A 23,283-nucleotide genomic window follows, 5' to 3' on the forward strand; every position below is an offset into this window, starting at 1 on the left:
ATTTAAAGAGGTTAAATAAAATCCTTTCTTTTTTTCTTCAAGAAATCAAATTTATTTTCTGTGTGAAATTTCATACCTTGGGCAATATAATCAAATAAAGTTGTCTCCAGCACAACAGTAATATATATTGAATAGCAATATGAGTATCTAAACATTCTAATATTGAAAAAGTCGCAATTGGACTCTGGGGTGCAGAGACTTTCCCCTTCACTCAGACCTCCGCCTACTGTGCCGACACCAGGGAGTTGAAAGTTTGAAGTCCCAGAAGCTAATTAATATTTATTTTCTGTGCTGCAGAGTAAATTGCTTTCTTAGATCAGCGCCAGTAGTGATTGTACTAGAGAGAAAGCATGAAATAATTCCTGATTAATTATGCATTTACGGAGAACAGCAGAACCGCACAACATACAGGATGGTATATAGTCTGACTAGTACATTCCCTGATCAGGAGATGAGAACCCAGAAAATATTCAACATATTTTATCACAAATGTATGTTTATTAATTCAACACAATGGCCCCTTTCCACTAAATGATGTACTATCATATTACATAATGGGCAGGCGCCACACACGTCCATGTTTCCAGTGCGTACTGGGGCATACTATTAAAAATCCATGGGATTTTCACACGTCCATGTTTTCACACTGATCATTTGACCCATACGTGTGTCCATCTGATACACACGGAATCATGTCCAATCTTAACTGGCAATATGGACACACGGACCCAATGGGTCCGTGAAAAACACGTACACCACGTGGATGATATCCGCGTGACATCCGTGTGCCATCAATGTGCTCTATGTATTTCACATTGCAAAAAATAAGAGAAGCTTTGTAATTTCTTTCTTCCTTTAACCATACTGGGAAAGCACGGATGGCACATAGATGACACATACCTTGCCATGGATGGCCACACAGGTGGACAAACCGGACCATGCAATACATGCATTTTATTTAAAAGGATGCGTGAAAAGGGTCTTATACATTATATATATATATATATTTATATATATACACACACACAGTACAGACCAAAAGTTTGGACACACCTTCTCATTCAAAGAGTTTTCTTTATTTTCATGAATCTGAAAATTGTAGATTCACATTGAAGGCATCAAAACTATGAATTAACACATGTGGAATAAAATAATTAACAAAAAAAAAGTGTGAAACAACTTAAAATATGTGTTATATTCTAGGTTCTTCAAAGTAGCCACCTTTGGCTTTGATTACTGCTTTGCACACTCTTGGCATTCTCTTGATCAGCTTCAAGAGGTAGTCACCGGAAATGGTTTTCACTTCACAGCTGTGCCCTGTCAGGTTTAATAAGTGGGATTTCTTGCCTTAAAAATGGGGTTGGGACCATCAGTTGTGTTGTGCAGAAGTCTGGTGGATATACAGCTGATAGTCCTACTGAATAGACTGTTTGAATTTGTATTATGGTAAGAAAAAAGCAGCTAAGTACAGAAAAATGAGTGGCCATCATTACTTTAAGAAATGAAGGTCATTCAGTCCGAAAAATTGGGAAAACTTTGAAAGTGTCCCCAAGGGCAGTGGCAAAAACCATCAAATGCTACAAAGAAAGTGGCTCACATGAGGGCTGCCCCAGGAAAGGAAGACCAAGAGTCACCTCTGCTGCAGAGGATAAGTTTATCCGAGTCACCAGCCTCATAAATTGGAGGTTAACAGCAGCTCAGATTAGAGACCAGGTCAATGCCACACAGAGTTCTAGCAGAAGACACATCTCTAGAATAACTGTTAAGAGGAGACTTTGTGCAGCAGGCCTTCATGGTAAAATAGCTGCTAGGAAACCACTGCTAAGGACAGGCAACAGACAGGAAAAAGCTGTGGATATAAGGAGCGCAATAGGGTTTTACCAGTGTAAAATACGGTGACTTTTTAATAGGAAAACCGCTCACCTGGAAAGGTTGTGAGACTCACAACCAGTATAGAGACATATAACAGCTGCAGCCGATCCCGATCCCGATCGGTGGATTTTCCTGAGGAAGAAGTGAGGATATCTCTTCGAAACGCGTAGAATAAACCATCGCCATTGCTTTTATTATTTGGAGTGATTCTTTGTACAGCAGCGCGGAGTATAAGGACAGGCAACAAGCAGAAGAGACTTGTTTGGGCTACAGAACACAAGAAATGGATATTAGACCAGTGGAAATCTGTGCTTTGGTCTGAGGAGTCCAAATTTGAGATCTTTGGATCCAACCACCGTGTCTTTGTGTGACGCAGAAAAGGTGAACGGATGGACTCTACATGCCTGTTTCCCATCGAGAAGCATGGAAGAGGAGGTGTGATGGTGTGGGGGTGCTTTGCTGGTGACACTGTTGGGGATTTATTCAAAATTGAAGGCATACTGAACCATCTTGGCTACCACAGCATCTTGCAGCGGCATGCTATTCCATCCGGTTTGCGTTTAGTTGGAACATAATTTATTTTTCAACAGGACAATGACCCCAAACACACCTCCAGGCTGTGTAAGGGCTATTTGACTAAGAAGGAGAGTGATGGGGTGCTACGCCAGATGACCTGGCCTCTACAGTCACCAGATCTGAACACAATCGAGATGGTTTGGGGGTAAGCTGGACTGCAGAGCGAAGGCAAAAGGGCCAACAAGTGCTAAGCATCTCTGGGAACTCCTTCAAGACTGTTGGAAGACCATTTCTGGTGACTACCTCTTGAAGCTCATCAAGAGAATGCCAAGAGTGTGCAACGCAGTAATCAAAGCAAAAGGTGGCTACTTTGAAGAACCCAGAATATAAGACATATTTTCAGTTGTTTCACATGTTTTTGATAATTATTAATGCCACATGTGTTAATTCAAAGTTTTGATGCCTTCAATGTGAATCTACAATTTTTAGTCATGAAAATAAAGAAAATTCTTTGAATTAGAAGGTGTGTCCAAACTTTTGGTCTGTACTATATATATATATATATATATATATATATATATACACAAAAACTACTGCTCAGCTTGCAAAATAAATGTCTTCACACAGCTCCATTAAAAGAAAAATGAAAAACAGTATAAACCATAATACACAAAACAGAGGGGGCTTCAACTATATGTGGTCAAAAGGGGAACGCAGTTATTATGTGAGGGCGAATAGAGGACATAATCACCATGTGTGGGCTTTTGGGTGCACTTTTACCATGTGTGGGCATAAGGGGGACAATTACGTGTGAGCAAAAAGGGTCACGTTTACTATGTGTGAGCATAAAGAGGACAAATACCATGTGTGGGAATAAAAAGGGGGTACTTTTACCAAGTGTGAGAATAAAGAGGACAATTACCATGTGTGAGAATAAGGTGACAAAATTACTATGTGTGGACACATAAGAGACAATTATTATAAGTACAGTGGGGAAGAAAGTATTTAGTCAGCCATAAATTTTGCATGTTCTCCCACTTAAAATGATGAGAGAGGCCTGTAATTGACATCATAGGTAGACCACAACTATGAGAGACAAAATGAGAAAACTAATCCAAAAAATCACCTTGCCTGATTTTGAAAGATTTTATTTGGAAATTATGATGGAAAATAAGTATTTGGTCAATAACAAAAGTTCATCTCAATATTTTGTTATATATCCTTTGTTGGCAATGACAGAGATAAAACGTTTTCTGTAAGTCTTCATAAGGTTGGCACACAGTACTGGTGGTATGTTGACCCATTCATCCATGCAGATCTCCTCTAGAGCAGTGATATTTTGGGCCTGTCACTGGGCAACACGGACTTTCAACTCCCTCCAAAGGTTTTCTATGGGGTTGAGATCTGGAGACTGGCTAGGCCACTACAGGACCTGCATATGCTTCTTACGAAGCCACTCCTTCATTGCCCTGGTGTGCTTGGGATCATTATCATGCTGAAAGACCCAGCCACATTTCATCTTCAATGCCCTTGCTGATGGAAGAAGGTTTGAACTCAAAATTTCACTATACATGGCCCCATTCTTTCATGTACATGAATCAGTCATCCTGGTCCCTTTGCAAAGAAACAGCCCCAAAACATGATGTTGCCATCTTCATGATTTACAGTAGGTATGGTGTTCTTAGAATGCTGAGTTGCATTCTATCTCCTTCAAACACAACGAGTTGTGTTTCTACCAAACAGTTCTACTTTGGTTTCATCAGACCATTTGACATTCTCCCAATACTCTTCTGGATAATCCAAATGCTCTCTAGCAAGCTTCAGATGGGCCCAGACATGTGCTGGCTTAAGAAAGGAACACATCTGGCACTGCAGGATCAGAGTCCCTCGGCGGCATAGTGTGTTATTGATGGTAGCTTTTGTTATGGTGGTCCCAGCTCTATACAGGTCATTCACCAGGTCCCCCAGTTTGGTTCTGGGATTTTTGCTCTCTGTTCTTGTGATCATTTTGACAACACGGGGTGAGATCTTACATGGAGCCCCAGATTGAGGGAGATTTTCAGTGGTCTTGTATGTCTTCCATTTTCTTATTATTGCTCCCACAGTTGATTTCATCACACCAAGCTGCTTGCCTATTGCAGATTCAGTCTTCCCAGCCTGGTGCAGGGCTACAATTTTGTTTCTGTGTGGCCCCAGAGAGGGCACTATTGCTATTTGTGGGTACTTACTCTCTGGGGCACTATTATATTATTCTTTTCTTATTATTCTTCTTACAAGGCACAGGGGGCTTATTGATACTGTGGATGAGCACTATCACTGTACAACCGACAAATATGAGGATGGTTGCAGATATGAGACCATGATAGGGATTTTTGCTAAGTAAAGCTGGTGTCACACACAGCGACAACGACAACGACGTCGCTGCTACGTCACCATTTTCTGTGACGTTGCAGCGACGTCCCGTCGCTGTGTGTGACATTCAGCAACGACCTGGCCCCTGCTGTGAGGTCGCCGGTCGTTGCTGAATGTCCAGCTTCATTTTTTGGTCGTCACTCTCCCGCTGTGACACACACATCGCTGTGTGTGACAGCGAGAGAGCGACGAAATGAAGCGAGCAGGAGCCGGCACTGGCAGCTGCGGTAAGCTGTAACCAGCGTAAACATCGGGTAACCAAGGGAAGACCTTTCCCTGGTTACCCGATGTTTACGCTGGTTACCAGCCTCCGCCGCTCTTGCTGCCAGTGCCGGCTCCTGCACTGTGACATGTGGCTGCAGTATGCATCGGGTAATTAACCCGATGTATACTGTAGCAAGGAGAGCAAGGAGCCAGCGCTAAGCAGTGCGCGCGGCTCCCTGCTCTCTGCACTGTGACATGTAGGTGCAGCACCGGTGTGTACCCGATGTGTACTGTACCTAGGAGAGCAAGGAGCCAGCGCTAAGCGCGGCTCCCTGCTCTCTGCACATGTAGCACAGCGACGTTATGATCGCTGCTTCTGCTGTGCTTGACAGCTAAGCAGCGATCATAACAGCGACTTACAAGGTCGCTGTTACGTCACCGAAAATGGTGACGTAACAGCGACGTCGTTGTCGCTGTCGTTTAGTGTGAACCCAGCTTTAGTTAAAATAGGTTAGAAATGTGCAAGTGATAAAATGCAAGGCTATGAATTAATTGTGTGTGAAACAATGCATACTGTGCCTATCTGAAATGTGATAACAAGACAATTAGGGGCTGATACATCAAAGTGTTTATGGAGGAAAACTGTTGAAATAGAATTGGAATTGCTGCAAGCCTTTCGCAAAAAGGAGAGATGAGCAAATGTTTTGCGACTTTCGGCATTTTCATACCAGCTTCAAGTAGCTCTGCCAGAATGGGCAGTGCTGGGAGGAACTATGATGGAGCATGGCTATATTAGCTCATCAAATTCATAAAAGTGGCAGTGTTTGCTAATGAATGGGACCAATACGTGTATAGGATGGAACATAAGTACAAACATGTTGTAGGTGCAGAATGTGAGTGTTGAAGGAAAAAAAAAATATTGAAAACAGGTTGTGAAATAGGTGAAAATATTATTGTTAATGAATATGGTATGTGAATTACAAATGGGTTATCTGACATGTGAATTGTAACACATGCAGTACTTATAAATTGTGATATACAGTCATGGCCAAAAGTGTTGGCACCTTGAAATTGTTTCAGAAAAAGTAGTATTTCTCCCAGAAATGTATTATAACTACACTATTTTTATTATACATATTTTTAATTATTTTGTGTGAAATTGAAATAGCACAAAATAATAGAGGAAAACGGCAAATTGGATAAATTCCACACAAACCCCAATAATTGGCTGAACAAAATTGTTGGCACCTTTCCAAAATTGTGGGTAAACAACTTTGTTTCTAGCATGTGATGCTCACTCAAACTCAACTGTGGCAAGTAACAGATGTGGGCAATATGAAAATCACACCTGTAACCAAATAAAAAGAGAAGGTGACTTAGTCTTTGCATTGTGTGTGTGTGTGTGTGTGTGTGTGTGTGTGTGTGTGTGTGTGTGTGTGTGTGTGGTGTGTCCATGTGTTTGTGTGCCAGTCTAAGCATGACGAACAGAAAGAGGAGAGGAGAACTGTCTCAGGACTTGAAAATCAAAATTGCTGAACAATATCCACAACCTCAAGGTTGCAAGTTCATCTCCAGAGATCTTCATGGTGCTTTGTCCACGGTTCACAACATAATCAAGAGGTTTACAACTCATGGCATTGTAGCTAATCTTCCTGGATGTGGACATCAGAAAGAAACTGATGAAAAGTTAAACATAGGATAGTCTGGATGGTGGATAAGCAGTCCCAATAAGATCCAAAGAAATTCCAGCTGTCCTGCAGGCTCAGGGTGAACTAGTGTCAGCAAAACTCTCTGTCAACATTTAAATGAAATGAGATACTATGGCAGGAGATGCAGGAGAACTTCACTGCTGACACAAATATAAAAAAGCAAGACTGCAGTTTACCAAAATGTATGCGAATAAACCAAAATCCTTCTGGGAAAAGTGTCTTGTGGACAAATAGGATCAAGAAAGAGCTTTTTGGTAAAGCACATAATTCTACTGTTTACTAAAAATTGATTTAGACCTACAAAGAAAAGAACACAGTACCTATAGTCAACTATGGTGGAGGTTCAAAGATGTTTTATGGCTGCTTTGCTGCCTCTGGCACTGGGTGCCTTGACTGTGTGAAAGGCATAATGAAATATAAAGTTAGTTCCAAAGGAGTTTGAGTCACAGTGTAGTTTGCAGCATCATAAAGCCAGGTTTGCATCTTAGATTATGGGTCTTCCAGCAAGCCCATGACACCAAACATATTTCAGGAAGCACCCAGAAATGGATGGAAACAAACTGCTCAAGAGTTCTGAAGAGGCCAGCAATAAGTAAGGATCTAAATCCCATTGAACACCTGTGGAGAAATCTTAAAATTGCTGTTGGGAGAAGGCGCCCTTCAAATATGAGAGACCTGGAGCAGTTTGCAACAGGAGAGTGGTCCAAAATTCCAGCTGAGAGGTGAAAGAAGGTTGTAAATGATTATAGGAAGTAATTGATTGCATTTATTTATTCCAAAGGATGTGGAGACAAATATTAAGTTGAGAGTGTCAACAATTTTTTCCAGACCATTTTCTTAGTTTTTTTTGGGTTGTTCCAATACACACAAAGGAAATAAATATGTGTATGACAAAACAAGTGTAATTGCAAAACCTTTCTGGGAGAAATACTTCATTTCCTGGAACAATTTCAAGGGTGGCATGACTGTATGAGTGCCCTCTGTGTATTACATACACTAAAGCAATCCAGTAATGATGCCAGACATATAGTAGGTAAGTTAATGCAATGGTTTACATTATTGTTAGTGTGGAAACTATATAGGAAAATTAAAATAATATACTAGAGTGTAACAGGAGATAGAGCTCAACTCAGTGCATCATTGGACTTAAGGGTACTTTACACACTGCGATATCGGTACCGACGTCACACGGCAGCCGTCCAATAGCAGAGGGGCGGAGATGAGCGGGATGTAACATCCCGCCTACTTCCTTCCTTCCTCATTGCCGGTGGATGCAGGTAATGAGATGTTCGTCATGCCTGCGGTGTTACACATAGCGATGTGTGCTGCCGCAGGAACGACGAACAACATCGTACCTGCAGCAGCAACGATATTAAGGAAATGAACAACGTGTCAACGAGCAACGGATTTTCACGTTTTTGCGCTCGTTGATCATCGCTCATTGGTGTCACATGCTGCGATGTCGCTAACGGCGCCAAATGTGCGTCACTAACGACGTGACCCCGATGATATATCTTTAGCGATGTCGCAATGTGTAAAGCACCCTTTAGTGTTCATTCAGACATCCGTGCACATCAGTCCAATCAGGAACCGCAATGCATGGACTGGTTATGAGTCTCCTTAGTGGAGCATGACAGCTTCATATATATCTATGAGGCTGTCACTCTTGGATCGGGAGAGCCACAGACAGTCAGCGTGCATTGCGGTTTGAGACAGATGTGCACATACGTCTGAATGAGTCCTTAGGATGTATTTGTGTTTCGCCCAGGGTTATGGGGTACTCAGTCCCGGGCGGTGTACAATTGGGCAATGTCACATTGGTGGCCGTTGCCCGGTTCTGTGCCCTGGGTACTTTTTGAAAAGGGGATATTTACAGGGGATTGGAACAATGTTCACATGTGACGCCACTTGCAGTGTTGCGGCTATGTGTATGGAGTCACCGCTGCACAATGTCCACAGGGGCCAGTATTAATGGCAGCCTGGATGTTAGGCCCTCTGCAAGCAGGGTCGGGCCCCAGAGGGTAGGTGATGTAACAGGTTTCAGAAGAAGGTAGTCCACAAAATGGAATGAGTGCAACTCGTTCTTTACTCACTTTCTAGTGGTAACTGGTCACCTGAGGCCAGCTGGTTTCACCTTCAGGGACCCTTCATCCCAGTGCCAGTTTAGTAATCTGATGCCTTCTTCCCCTGCACCCGTCTATGGTTGGTGGGTCCCCGTGGCGTAGAGCAACTGGGGGTCCCCGTCTGGTGGTCTTCCACTGCAGTCTGTATGATGGTAGCGTGAACCCGGTGGGGTTGGAGTCTCTGATCCTGTCCCCGGTTCTCCCTTTGCTACTGAGTCCCGGACTTCAAGGTTAGCGAGGTCCTTGATGGTTCCCTCGCTGTGCAGATGTTATGAGGCCTGCCTGGAGCTTCTGCCGGACCTAGGGTCCTGTACCTCGTAGGTGCGTAGTTCTGAGAGTACTCCACCATACTCCACCGGCAACTACCCTCCTGGGCACCAGGTTACTGTTCACTCCTGGTCAGCACGTCTGCTCACATCCACAGTCACTGCTAGACTCTCTACTGTCAGACTCACTTTCCACAGTCTAACCCTCCCACGTGGTAAACTAGTGGACTGGATTGGCTCCACCTTTAGGCGGCCATCCATTGGTCCAACCCTAGCCTTGTACCGTTCTATGGGGGATTGTTGGGGAAAACTGGGATTACCTGGAGTATTTGTGTGTTACCGGCGCTGGTATTCTGGGGCCCTAGGGGGGAGGCCCTGTATCCTGGTGGGGATGCAGTACCTTGTAGCTCCCTGATAGCTTCAGGGGCGCTACATTTGCACTGCATGACTATTGTGAATGAATGCTTCATGACAATTGTTCAGTCTAAGAAGGCTGATGATCACCTGATGAACAAGAAAAATGCTATTTGACAACTGAAATGATATGCTGCACCAAAGATCAACGCTCTTCCCAACGCATTATACTGTCTAAACAAGATATGTCCTGTTGAGTACAATGGTCGTCTATGTGCATTTAACTATCTGTTACACATTGTTTAGTACATGGTCTACCAGCCTTGCAAACAACCGTTGATTGGATAGCAAGTAGCTCTTTTGTCATCATTTGGTGCCATCAGTCAGCTTATGGAAGGGCCCTTGCTGTCCAGGATTGTATATATAGGTTTTAGTCACTTTAATATATTTAGCCATATATGTCATTGTCACGCACAGCATACTGGCTCAGCTGATGCAGAATACATGGCACACATAGAGTGAGGGACATAAAGACAGCATTGCAGATATGGCAACCAAACTGGAGTCTTGAAATCAAGGGGGGCAAAAAAGTCCCTCTGCACTAAAAGAACAGTACTGTCAATCATGCGTGATCATTGGGGGTAACTGTCACTCAAGTAATAATACCAATATGCAAGGCTTTCCCAACCGGCACGCCTCCAGTATTCAAAACATATCCATCTGGAAATAATATCCACATTTGATGTTCATCTTTCAGGGACCATATTAGTTACCAGTCAGTATGACCAGCTGAGCGCTTCGTGTTGTAGGGTATCGGGGAGTAAAATGAGGGAATTCCACTCACTAATAGGACAATGAGCAGCTAACTCCTCTGTGTGGAGCTCCGCTACTGACCGGGAGGGATCTCAATGATTAAGAATTGCCTGCTTGTGTTTATTCTCTCACCGCGGCAGGAAATGTGAGGATTTTCTCATTCTTCTTTTTATTTGTCTTTATTATTTTTTTTATTTCATTCTCTTGAGAAGTTGGTAAACTGTGAAATGGAATTAATTCTGTGATGCTACATCCAGCCGAGCAAAATCACTTACAAAGTCACTGTCAGAACATATTCACAAGTGAAATAGCTGTTTTTGCATATATTTAAAGAGAGAAAAGAGAGAGAAAGAAATGCTGGGATCTGACGAGATGAAAATTCGAGCAAGAAAGGGTGAAAATTCAATTATCATCCTGCCTCTTTGAAACGACCCCATATGTGCTTTACATATCAGGAGTAGTGCTGCTGTGCGTCTGAACACAGTTATACATTTTATATAGTGTTCAAACCAATTCAACTGAGTTATACGCCAATAATTCCCCCCAACTTAGAAAGAAAAGAAAAGGACAATTTTCATTTTACTCTGTCACTTCCCACATTTCGCCCCATCTTTTACGGTACCAACATATATATATTTTTTATAATGAAGCCCATTAGTGTTTCACAGAGGACAATACTCTTTTTATGAACCCCACTGTGCCCCTCCTACATAGTATGATGTCCCCACTGTATAATCCCCACAAATAGTATGCTTTTTACAATACATACAGTATGATTCCCAACGACACAGAATGCGCCCACAGCCTGCCCAACATAGAATAATACTCCCATAACAATCCTCACTGTAACACCCTTACTGGCATCCGTGCACTGTCATACTACCTTCCCCCTATGGGGACGCCAGAACTCTTACCTTTCTGGCAGCTCAGCAGTGGCTGCTCCTTCCCTGGTCTTTGACACTCCTGGGAGTGCTCCTAGGGCAAGCTCGCTCGCACCTTGTCTTAAAAGGCCAGCACGCCTTAGCCCGGAAGGCATCAGGTGTTTATGGCAGATTCCCCTTAAGGGAAGTGCCTGGGCAATGTGGTCTATACATTGCTAGTTCTCTGATTCCTAAGTGCTGCAGCTGCTGTTTAGTGCTGTATTCCACATTGCTAATTCTGTTCTGTGTTCTAGTACCTGATGTATCCGCAGCTGCTGCATCATTCTCTGCATGTCAAGTCTGCTATATGAGCCACTGCTGCATCATACCCCATCAGCCAAGTCTGCTATACTGGCCTTTGCTGTATCGAACACCATCGGCCAAGTCTGCAGTATCCTACCCCATCCGCCAAGTCTCCTATACCGGACGCTGCTGTATCAGTCCATATCAGCGGAGCCTGATGCCCAGCCAACCCAGCTGCACCTATTATATCAGTGACTGTCTGCGTCCATACCCCTGGGGCCAGCTGTAGCACCACCAGTCTTCCTGAGTAGAAGCACCTGAAGCGCAAAACCTTCCCCTTTAGAGGTGCTTGTGAAAATCTGGTGAGAAACCATAGTCAAGCCCTTCTAGTATTTCTATGTGCTGTGGTCCTGAGAGTCTACTTCTCGCTTGCACCCACTAGCCTTACACACGCACTGTAAGATACCCCTAAAGTCCAATACACATTAAATTTCCTCTATTGCCACCCCACACAATATGATGTCCCACAGTACATTTCTCAAGACACAGTATGATGCTCACACAGTCCCCTCACAAACAGTATGAGATTCCACACAGTACCCCACACACAGTATGATGACCTCACAGTATTTTCTCTACCAACCCTACATAGAATATGGTGCCATCAAAGTACATTCCCTCCTAGTCCCTACAGTTTGATGCCCCAGTGTCAAACACAGTATGGTTCCTGCATATAAGCATCCCACTTGCCTGTATACCCTACTTCTTTGCTGATCTGATCTTTCCTATTGGTCACATGACTTCAGAATAACACAGTGGTCCTTGTAAATCCTGCAGTCTGTACTCAGACAAAATCGTGGAGTAGGGATGTGATGATTCTGTTGTAGGGATCACATGAATATCTTCTACACAATTCTATGCAACCGTATTTTTGTTCGTGGGCACGGATATAGTGTATTTGGGACATATTCTGACCTCAAGGGACAGGGGAATAGCTCCTCAAATTTGGGAGTGTGACACTGGATTGGTTGGGAAGCATGATCCCGAGCGTAATTCATGACTACAGTTATAATTCTGGGCTTCCAACTGAGATCCTACTGCACTATACTGACAGACACTCATAAAAACTTAGTCAAACTCCCTCAAAACATTGCACTTTAGTGTAAAATACAGAAAATTTGAGCCAACTTTTTTACAAGATCCTAAGACAATATATCTTTACGTAGTTCAGCATTTTATCATATGTAACTACATGGTGTAGGCTTGGAGTTTTTCTATAAGGCACTTGTGAGATTTCTTATATCAGCGATCACCCTGTTTGTGCACGATAACCACACACCAGTACACATTCTCCATTTATAATACAGACAGAAACTAGAAAGACGGTATCAGTAAATTCCTAAATCTGGAGAAAAATAAAGATGGCAGATGACTAAGGAGCAGCGTTATACTTATGGCGAAAGCTTAGAGTCTAAGTGGAGTGGACCTTTAAGAGACTCAATGATACACTGTTAAAAATAAAAGAAAATTGCAGCAATTCTCCTTCTAGCTAAAATCTTTACTTTGTCAGTATTCCACATTACATTGTTTCTTGGCACTGAGAAATTATGGTGCTAGAGATCACAGGTAGCTGTGCTTTTCTCTCCAAAATAAATTGGAGCCAGACTTGTAATCTGCTGCATTTGTTTTCTGCTCTGTAGATACAATGAATGTAAATTACTAGAGTTTGCGGTTTACCCTCATGCTGTGTACGCCATATTGGTATACATGGGGTGGGCTGGGGTTAATCAGTCCTGTAACATTGTAACACATTTCTAGCTTCAGCATGAGCATTTTTTCCATGTGAAATAACATCCATCCTTGGTCCAGCTTCTTTGGAGTAGGGCAATGCTGCTGTCGGTGCAACGGGTGTCCCAGATGCTCGCTACAGACAGAGGCGCTGTGAGGCAGGAGGAACATCCAGGAACTGTCAGCAATGCAGGCTTCAAAGACATGGCGCTCAAAGTCAGTACATGAGTAGATTGAGCTACCGGCTCAATCACAAGCAGAGATCTCACCTGCGCATGCACCACCTCCAGGCACCATTTTCTTTAAGTCCGCTGCTGGGAGATCAATGCGCAGGAGGCGGCACGTATGTAGATGAGATGTTGAGCTGAGAATCCATCTGTGCATGCGCTGATCCGGGCACCATTATTTGAAGCCCACACCGCCAACATTCAGGATGGCCCCTGCCTCACTGACTGCAGCACCGCAGAGCCCACAGTGCCGCAGAGCTCACAGCACACTGCCCACAGCACAGCCATCAGCATAGCCCCTGCCTCCTGGGACCCCTCTTCAGCACCCCCCGGTAAACTACATTCGGATAAGACGCACCCCTCATTTTCCTCCAAAATTTTTGGGAGGAAAAGTGCGTCTTATAATCCAAAAATATGGTATATAGTGCAGAAATTTCTGCACCGTTTATACATCTCTTGGCTGAAAAATGCAGCGTAATCTAAGCGCATTTTTAAATGTTTTTTTACATGCATTTTTGGAGCACATTTTTCCTCACTCATTAGTATGGATGAAATCTGCAGCAAAAAACGCTGAAAGAATTGACTTGCTGCAGACACAAATCTGCAAGTCAAAAATAAGTATTGTGTGCATGAGACTTCAGGTTCTCATTCCCTTTGCTGGAATTAGAAAACCCTTCACGTTTTTTAACAAAACTGTACAAAAAAAACCCTGCAACAAATAAAAAACGCAATGTGTGCACACTGCCTATGGGCGGTCATGCAGTTAAAGGGTAATGGAATGGCGTCTAGTCTCTGAGACACCACTGCAGTATATCTGAAAAGGAGGGGGTTCCCATTATTTGTCCATACCGGGGAAGGATTGCATTTGTGCTGGTCCTTTACGTTAATATTAATAAGTATACCTTCTTCACTAATTCCAGCCTTATCTCTTATATAATATTGTTTATAATATAATATCCTCTTTGTCAGTAAATTCACATTTACAGATAAATCTGTCAGAATAAAGGAGATGTGTCAGTATGACCAACCCTCCTAAGGTGTTTATATGATCACACAGGTCATAGAAAGCTAGATACAATGATACCTTGCATTCTGTGATCCGACATTTTATTCCAAAGAAATTCTCATTTTTTTTAATATGTAAAGGAGCTGTTATAATCTACTGGCGGCACATAGATCTCCTTGAGACTCTGCCTCCAGAGCTTATTTTAAATAAAGGTGGGCATTGCCAGTGTGAGACGTGTACAATCGGTGAGCAGGTTGTCAGTCATTACATGTCTCACATTGGTAAGGCCAGTGACTGGAGTGAGTAGGGAGAACTTTGTGGCATAGCACACGAAGGCACATACCGCTCGCAGATTCATGGATGAGAAGCGTCTTACTCCAGCAGACCCCTTCATCGAGACCTGTGTGAACAACGCCGGTCTTGATCAATCTGGCCCATAGAGTTTCCACCGTCTCATTATAGTTAATGGCTCTATAGGACATATAGGTATAACACATTCCGTCTTTTCAGCCTCACCTCTAATATAATATTATAACATCCATAACAATATATTACATGGAAGCCCCGACGGAGCTACAAACATGTGGCCTGAACGTAATGTGAAACTGGCCTTACTGGAACAGAATGTCACCATCGATAAAAAGAAATTGCCTTCAATAAATAGCAGTATAAACAAGGAAAACAAGGGTTGGGGTACAAATAACAGAGGCACATATGAAATACAGTGATGAAAAAGCTTTATGATATACATAAAGACAATATAAATACAGAAAACATTTTAAAAGAGGAAAATTTGAGCCTTTAGGTTATAGTGGATGGCTCCTCAAACTGGGGGATGGGGGATAGAGGTACAAGGCAGTTTCTTCCAATTTCTTCACATTTTTATCATACAATGGAACAAATCAATGCTAAGAATGGAAGTGACTCAGAAATTCAGCAAACGTCACTTTTGGAACAGTATATTTGGATAAGGAACATCTGAAATGCAGATATTGTGCTCATTACATCATTTTACCAAATATGCAGAGCCACTCTGCCTCATAGACACCAGGAATATAGTAGAAGGGGCTCCTTACACATTCTGCACTGACGTACTGCAATGCCGTACAGCACAAGCCATGTCATGCATTATATAATAGGTTCATGGGTTCACACTTACCATTTCTGCAAAGTATTACTGCCATGTAATCCTGATACACCGAGGTCACGTAGAGCAGCAGACTGGGTGCTTGAGCTGTCAGAAAGCTGAAAGCAATTTTCTCCTTTGATATCATGGCATCCGCATATATGGCTGAGGCTGAAGCACTGGTATTCCTGGACACTGGATATGGCTCCTGGAACATATATGTGATGGCGGTTCCAGCTTCAAACATTGCAGAAACTTCTAAAAAAGCAACAGAAAGGAGAAAACACAACCTTACATACCACAGAGATATGAGTAGAGCAAGGATCACTGACAAAAGATCTGTGGCCAGGGAGTCCTAATAACCGATACATTAGAAAACTCTATTTTGCATCCAGCCACTGATACAGGCGTAAAAGAACAAGAACGATTTACCATTGTGGACAGCTCTGTCACACAGGCAGCTAAGAGACAATCTCTGGGGGAGCTGTAATAATAGCTATACTGGATGTCAGCTGCACGTGCCACACTGAATAACTCAACTAGAAAATACAGAATTAAGGTGGGTGCCTTATATTGGGTGACTAGCATGAAAGGACTCTAATATGAAAACATAACCTTTAATAGATAAGGTAAAAATGCAGGGAAGGTCCTAAAGCAACATATACCTAGTGCTTAGTCTGTTGTCCCAGGACCTGGGCACTGGGCAAGACACAAAAGCATCAAATGTACTGTATAACAAAGCGCAGAATGCTCAACCGTGTCAGTGATAATTGCTTCAATCTCACTCAATCCAGATGAACATGTGCAGAAGGCCGTTGGGTGCCAGGGAGGGCAATAGGTAGGTTCATGAGTATCTTTTCTCCCTAACTACCTGTCATGCCCCATGCAGTGGCTCCCACACTGACAAGAGCAGTAGTCAATTGGGAGATTGGATTAGGTGATCCCAAAAAGAAAAATATATTCCTTCTGACACATTTATTCCTCAATAGTTAGGGCTCATCAGGGAAGTGTACATGCTGGGGGCAAAGAGATGTTAAAATGTTATCCAAGAAGTGTACCATATGGTTATGAGGGCACAGAAGAATACAGGGTCCTGCAGTGACAGGTGTACCCTATCTGGTCTGCAAAGTGTTCCATCACGTACAAAAATTGGAGAGAAACCTGTCATGCCCATGTGTTGAGTTTATATAGTATGCAGCTATAGTTCCTGTTGCTGGGTATCTGACCTTATATTATGGTTGGAGCTTAATCACCATCATCCCTTATAGTACAAGGCTCTGGCAAACAGTGTGGCTCCATAGTGATGGAGATATGCATGAAGTCATTGACGGGGGCAGAAGCCAAATATAAAGTGTGCTCCAGTAGCATTGTTACTATCATGTGGTCTATAAGGCGGTGTAACCAAAAGAGACCAGCCAGGTCACCCATCCAAGTCCCATCGGCAGCATATCACAGCAAGGCAACTGGCTATAGTGGTCGCGTCATTGCTGGGCGTTGGCGTGACTCTCACGGACTGGTCCCAGACAGTGACCAAGACCACCCATCATACCACAATACCAGCATATTATTATAAGATATCTCTGTGGTAATGGAGAGGCCAATGACGTAATTGCCTGGAGTGGGCTTACATACCAAGCCTAAGCTTATACACAGCAGCCCTGCTGATACTTTGAACCCATAGTTGGGGGGAACTATAGAAATAAGATCTCAGCAGTCCATGTAAGTGAAGGGGCAGCACAGCTGAGTTTAGCTGTGTCAACTTACAAACTCATTTATCAGCTCTCCTCCTTTCATAGCACTGTCACCTCTTCGGTACTGTCTGTCCACTACACTACCTTTCCAAAGCTGAGAGTTCAATGTGCCAGTAATCACACTTATGTAGAATAGGCGTAGACCAGAATAGGCAAGTTACTCCACTGTGAGACATATAATGACAGACAGCTTACACTGATCTCACGGTTGTGAGAGCTTATGGGCAGCATCATACATAGAGAAGTTTACATACCCAGTGAAAATTACAGTATCTGAACACACTCACTTAGTGAAAATTAACTCATTAGAGGCCAAATACTTTAAAAGCTAATATTGTGGCAACAGAAAGGTACAATAATAATAATAATAATAATAAAAAAACTTTTTAACCTGCTTTGCAGACACTAATACATTGTCTCCAGTTCAACATAAAAAATTTAGTGACAGGTCCTCTATAACAGAGAGACCTGTGCGGATGCTCATGATGATGTGTTTAACCCACAAAGCATTGTATATAGACCAAAGACAATTGTATATACCGCTCAGTTGACAGTTGTAATAACTGCAACAAAAATTTGCACATTTAGTATAAACAAAAATGTTTTCATTCATTGACAGATAGCAGATCATAAAAGCGGTAAAGATGTGAAATACAAAGTGCCCAATTCTTCAATTGTCATTTCCTAAAGTCACTTTTCTTTTTCTTTCTGTATTTGCTAACAGTGTTTGCAAAATTAAAAATGGTCTTAATTTTTGTCTTAAACATTTTTTTTGTGACTCTTCATCACCAAAAATGATAAATTGATAAAACAGTTGACCATCTGCCTAAATGTAGCAAATTCAAAAATCCACCTGAAACCTTACACCAGGCAGTGAGGTGTGTTTTGCAAAAAAAAAAGGGTCATTTGGTAAAAGTCGCATTTCATAAATTTGTCTAAAACATCTGGATAAGCAAAGTTGTTGAGTAAAAATAACATAAATCCTTAAAAAATAAAGACAATTAAATAGTAAAAATGTAAAGGGAATCTGTCAGCAGGTTTTTGCTATGTGTCACTTATTAAGGCCCCGTCACACTAAGCAACATCGCTAGCAACATCGCTGGTAACGAACAACTTTTGTGACGTTGCTAGCGATGTTGCTGTGTGTGACATCCAGCAACAACCTGGCCCCTGCTGTGAGGTCGTTGGTTGTTGCTGAATGTCCTGGGCCATTTTTTAGTTGTTGCTGTCCTGCTGTGAAGCACAGATCGCTGTGTGTGACAGCGAGACAGCAACAACTAAATGTGCAGGCAGCAGGAGCCGGCTTCTGTAGAGGCTGGTAACTAATGTAAACATCGGGTAACCAAGAAGCCCTGTCCTTGGTTACCCGATATTTACCTTTGATACCAGCCTCCTCCGCTCTCACTGTCAGTGCCGGCTCCTGCTCTGTGCACATTTAGCTGCAGCACACATCAGGCAATTAACCCGATGTGTGCTGTAACTAGGAGAGCAAGGAGCCAGCACTAAGCATTGTGCGCTGCTCCCTGCTCTGTGCACATTTAGCTGCAGCACACATCGGGTTAATTAACCTGATGTGTGCTGTAACTAGGAGACTGGGGGCTGGTCACTGGTTGCTGGTGAGCTCACCAGCAACTCGTGTAGCCACGCTCCAGCGATCCCTGCCAGGTCAGGTTGCTGGTGGGATCGCTGGAGCGTCGCAGTGTGACAGCTCACCAGCAACCTCCTAGCAACTTACCAGCGATCCCTATCGTTGTTGGGATCGCTGGTAAGTTGCTTAGTGTGACTGGACCTTTAGGCTGTGTTCTGTTCTTTTAATACAATGAGTGTTTTATCAGCAGGAGATTAACACTGCTGGACTAAGTGCTCACATGAGACCTAGTCTGACATGCCCTCTCCTCTGATAAGGAGTCTATAGACAATGTACACACAACATCTAATTCTGATACAAGGGCTGCACCGAGTGAACTAAGTGATACACCCCTGGTATCAGAGCATATTTGCCTTCATTTTGCCACTTTCAGATGAGGTAGCAAAAACCTGCTGACAGATTCCTTTTAATTATAAAACATAGAGGGAATAATGTGTTCATATTAAAGTCACTAAAAAGAGCAAATTACTCCAGTGGAGAAAACAGCAATGGTGAATTGGGGCCATAGTCTACATTAAAGTTTCAATACTTTCTAAAAGTCCTTTCTGTGATGACTACTGTACCATGATCACTGATCTTATGGGTTACAAAAAGTGTGACCCTTTCCCTCTACCGCAGCATATAAGTTGTTTAGACAGGTGACAATTTAAGGAACATTTGGGTCCAGTCATTTCTGTGATAAAACCTCACCTTTTCTACAATAAGGGCCTTCAAAGGCTGAGCTGGTGCAGTCACAGGTGTATCCGTTGCGTTTCTCCACACACTTCCCATTGTTGTGACATAAATTGCCATAGCTGCTACAGTGACCTGGGCATCCTGGCCTGATCCCCTGCGTCACTCTTGCTTTTTCTTCCAGGTCTAGGGTTTGTCCATTCAGCTTGAGGGAACGTAGACAGCCCACAAAGCTCTTCTGCCTGGATGACGTCCCACCTTGAGGAAACAAATCACCTCACAATATTGGTATTGTTTCCACTAGAAATATTTTGTTCATGTAATGATCAAATGTAACTGTAAACACATTAATGTATTTACAGTTGAAACCAGAAGTTTACATACACTACGGTATCTAAAAAAACCTTTTTTTTTAGGTTAATTAAACCTTTTTTATTAAAATAATTCCTTCTACATGGACCCTCTTTTCTATGTTAACCATTTTCTCTCCAAATTTGAACTTTAAACAATATGGGCCAGCCCATATGATGATGTCATGTATTTGGAAGCTTCTGATAGGTTTATTGGCAACATCTGAGTTAATTAGAGGCACACATTTTGATGTAGTTTAATGCACACCGGAATCACACTGCTTCTTTGTGTAGTAGCATGGGAAAGTCAAAATAAATCAGCCAAGATCTCAGAAAGAGAATTGTGGACTTGCAAAAGACGGGTTCATCCTTGGGTCCAATTTTCAGATACCTGAATGTGCCTCGTTCATCTGTACTAACAATTATATGCAAGTACAAACAAGATGGGAATGTCCAGCCATCATACCGCTCAGGAAGGAGATGGGTTCTGTGTACCAGGGATGAATGTACTTTGGTCAGACATGTGCATATCAACCCAAGAAAATAAAGCAAAAGACCTTGTGAAAATGCTGTCAGAAGCTGGTAAGATTGTGTCATTTTTCACAGTGAAACTAGTACTGTATCAACATGGGATGAAAGGCCACTCTGCAAGGAAGAAGCCATTACTCAAAAAGAAACATAAAAAAGGCAGATTAATGTTAGGAAATGCACACAGGATCAAAGACCTTCATTTTTGGAGATATGTCCTGTGTTCTAATGAAACTAAAATTAAACTGTTTGGCCATAGTGATTATCGTTACATTTGGAGGAAAAAGGGTGAAGCTTTGAAGACTAAGAACACCATCCCATCTGTGAAACATGGGCGTTGCAGCATCATAATGTGGGGTTGTTTTGCTGCAGGAGGGACTGATGCACTTTACAAAATAGATGGCATCTTGAGGAAAGAAGACTATGTGGCAATGCTGAAACAACAACTCAAGACATCAGCCAGGAACTTAAAGCTTGGATGGAAATGGGTCTTCCACATAGACAATGACCCAAAGCATACTGACAAACTGATTACAAAGTGGCTAAAGGATAATAAAGTCAATGTTTTGGAGTGGCCATCACAAAGCCCTGATCTCAATCGTATTGAAAATTTATGGGCCAAGTTGAAAAAGCAGGTGGGAGCAAGGCGACCTACAAATACGACTCAGTTACACCAGTTCTGTCAGGAGAAATGAGAACAAATTGTTACCAACTATTGTGAGAAGCGTGTGGAAGGATATCCAAAACGTTTGACCCAAGTCATACAGTTTAAGGACAATGGTACCAAATACTGATGAAATGTATTTAAACTTTTGACTTTGCTGAACGTAATAAAAATGCCTTAAAACATTCACTTTCTCTCATTATTCTGGCATTTTGTAAATATAAATAATTTTGGTTCCTAATTGACCTAAAACGGGAATGGTTTATTCTGATTTCATGTCAGATAGTGAGGAAAAACATGCAGATGTGTCTTTTTTAAATAGTGGATGGATACTTCTGGTTTCAACTGTATATGTTTTATACAAGATACTGCATCTCCACAATATTCTGACTTGTCTTATACCAGGAAACATTAAAAAATGTAAACAATGCAACACAATGTACAGTTAAAGAAGACAAGAGGCTTAGAGCAACCCTTCAGGCTACCAAAGAGCAGTGTGCATCATTTATCCTGAGATATTCCTCTTACACGAGCTTGGTACATACTGTATAATAGCAGGTGAAAGTCCCAGACTACAAAAGAATATATTCTTATTCTATACTGAGACATTTCCCCGGCTCTGGGATGATCCATTCAACAGTAAGGAAAGTCTCAGATTACCAAAGAACAATGTTCATAATCCAACCTGAAGCACTGCACTCCCCTGCCTGGGGCTGGTCCTTATAACAGGAAGTAGGAGGTCCCAGACTACCAAAGAACTTAATCTAGCCTTAGATACTCCACTGCTTTAGACTGAATCATCTAAGTATAAGGAGTTAAATACAAAACAACCAAAAACAGTGTACATAATCCATCCTGAAACACTGCACTTCCCTGCTTGAAAGCGATCCATATAACAGCAAGGAGGAAATTCCAGATTAACAAAGACCTTAATCTAGCCTGAGATACTATCCTGCTTTAAGCTGGATCATCAACAAATAAGGAGTTAAATACAAAACTACCAAAAACAGTGTACATAATCCATCCTGAAAACACTGCACTCCCTTACCTGAGGCTGGTCAATATAACAGCAAAGAGGAACTCCCAGACTACCAAAAAACTTAATCTAGCCTGAGATACTATTGCTGCTTTATGCTGGCTCATCTAAGAATAAAAGGGTGAATTACCAAAAAAAATGTACATAATCCATTCTGAAACACTGCACTCCTGTTCTCGAGGCTGGTGTATATAACAGCAAGGAGGAAGCTCCAGACTACCAAAGAACTTAATCTAACATGAGATAACACCCTTGATTTATGTTGGTTCATCCAAGGATAAGGGGTGAAGTATAAAACTACTAAAGAACAATGTACATAATCCATCTTGAGACACTCCACCTGCTCGGAGCTGGTCCAAATAATAGCAAGGAGATAGTCCCATACTACCAAAAAACTTAATCTAGCCTGAGATACTGCCCCTGCTTTATGCTGGTTAATCCCAGAATACAGGTCTAAGTCTAAAACAACCAAAAAACAAAGTACATAATCCTTCATGAAACACTGCACCTGCTCAGAGCTGGTCCATAAAACAGCAAGGAGGAAGCCCCAGAATACCAAACAACTAAACCCCTACCTTATGGTGGTTCATCCCAGAATAAGTAAAAAAGAACAATGTACATAATCCATCCTGAGACACTCCACCTGCTTGAATCGGGTCCACATAACAGCAGGGAGGAAGTCCCGGACTACCAAATAACAAAGTCTAGTCTAAGACTCCTCTTTCTCTTAGAAGAACGAGCCTAGAACAGGGAAGTGTCTCAGACTTTCAAAGCAAAGCATACCAGACAATGAAGACAGCTAGTTCATATGAGAGGACCAGGAATAAATTGCCGCAGAATGAGGGTAGCAGTAATTTAACAATAAAACAGGAGAGTCCATCTCACATGAACAGTTGCTTCTTTATTTCTTGAGAATGTCAAGTACATGGGACATCAAAATTTCACAAGGAAACCGCAGTAATGGCATATGAACAGGGAGTGGATACAGAAATGGTGAGCTGGCTCCATTGCTACTACTACTACAGTAATTTACCTAAGCATTATGCATATGTTGT

The 23,283-nt window shown here is 42.3% G+C and overlaps 1 protein-coding gene across 1 annotated transcript in view; it reads right to left on the reverse strand.

Moving 5' to 3' along the window:
- Positions 1-23,283, reverse strand: part of LOC142289690 (contactin-associated protein-like 5) — a 766,069-nt gene that overhangs the window by 318,261 nt on the left and 424,525 nt on the right. The window contains exons 17-18 of the mRNA XM_075333618.1: positions 19,669-19,908; positions 15,613-15,837 (exon numbers count right to left, since the gene is read on the reverse strand). Of these exons, the coding sequence (XP_075189733.1) occupies positions 15,613-15,837; positions 19,669-19,908 (465 nt within the window). The remainder of the gene's footprint in view (positions 1-15,612; positions 15,838-19,668; positions 19,909-23,283) is intronic.

Source organism: Anomaloglossus baeobatrachus, chromosome 2 (genome assembly GCF_048569485.1).
Source record: "Anomaloglossus baeobatrachus isolate aAnoBae1 chromosome 2, aAnoBae1.hap1, whole genome shotgun sequence".
NCBI classification, from domain to species: domain Eukaryota; kingdom Metazoa; phylum Chordata; class Amphibia; order Anura; family Aromobatidae; genus Anomaloglossus; species Anomaloglossus baeobatrachus.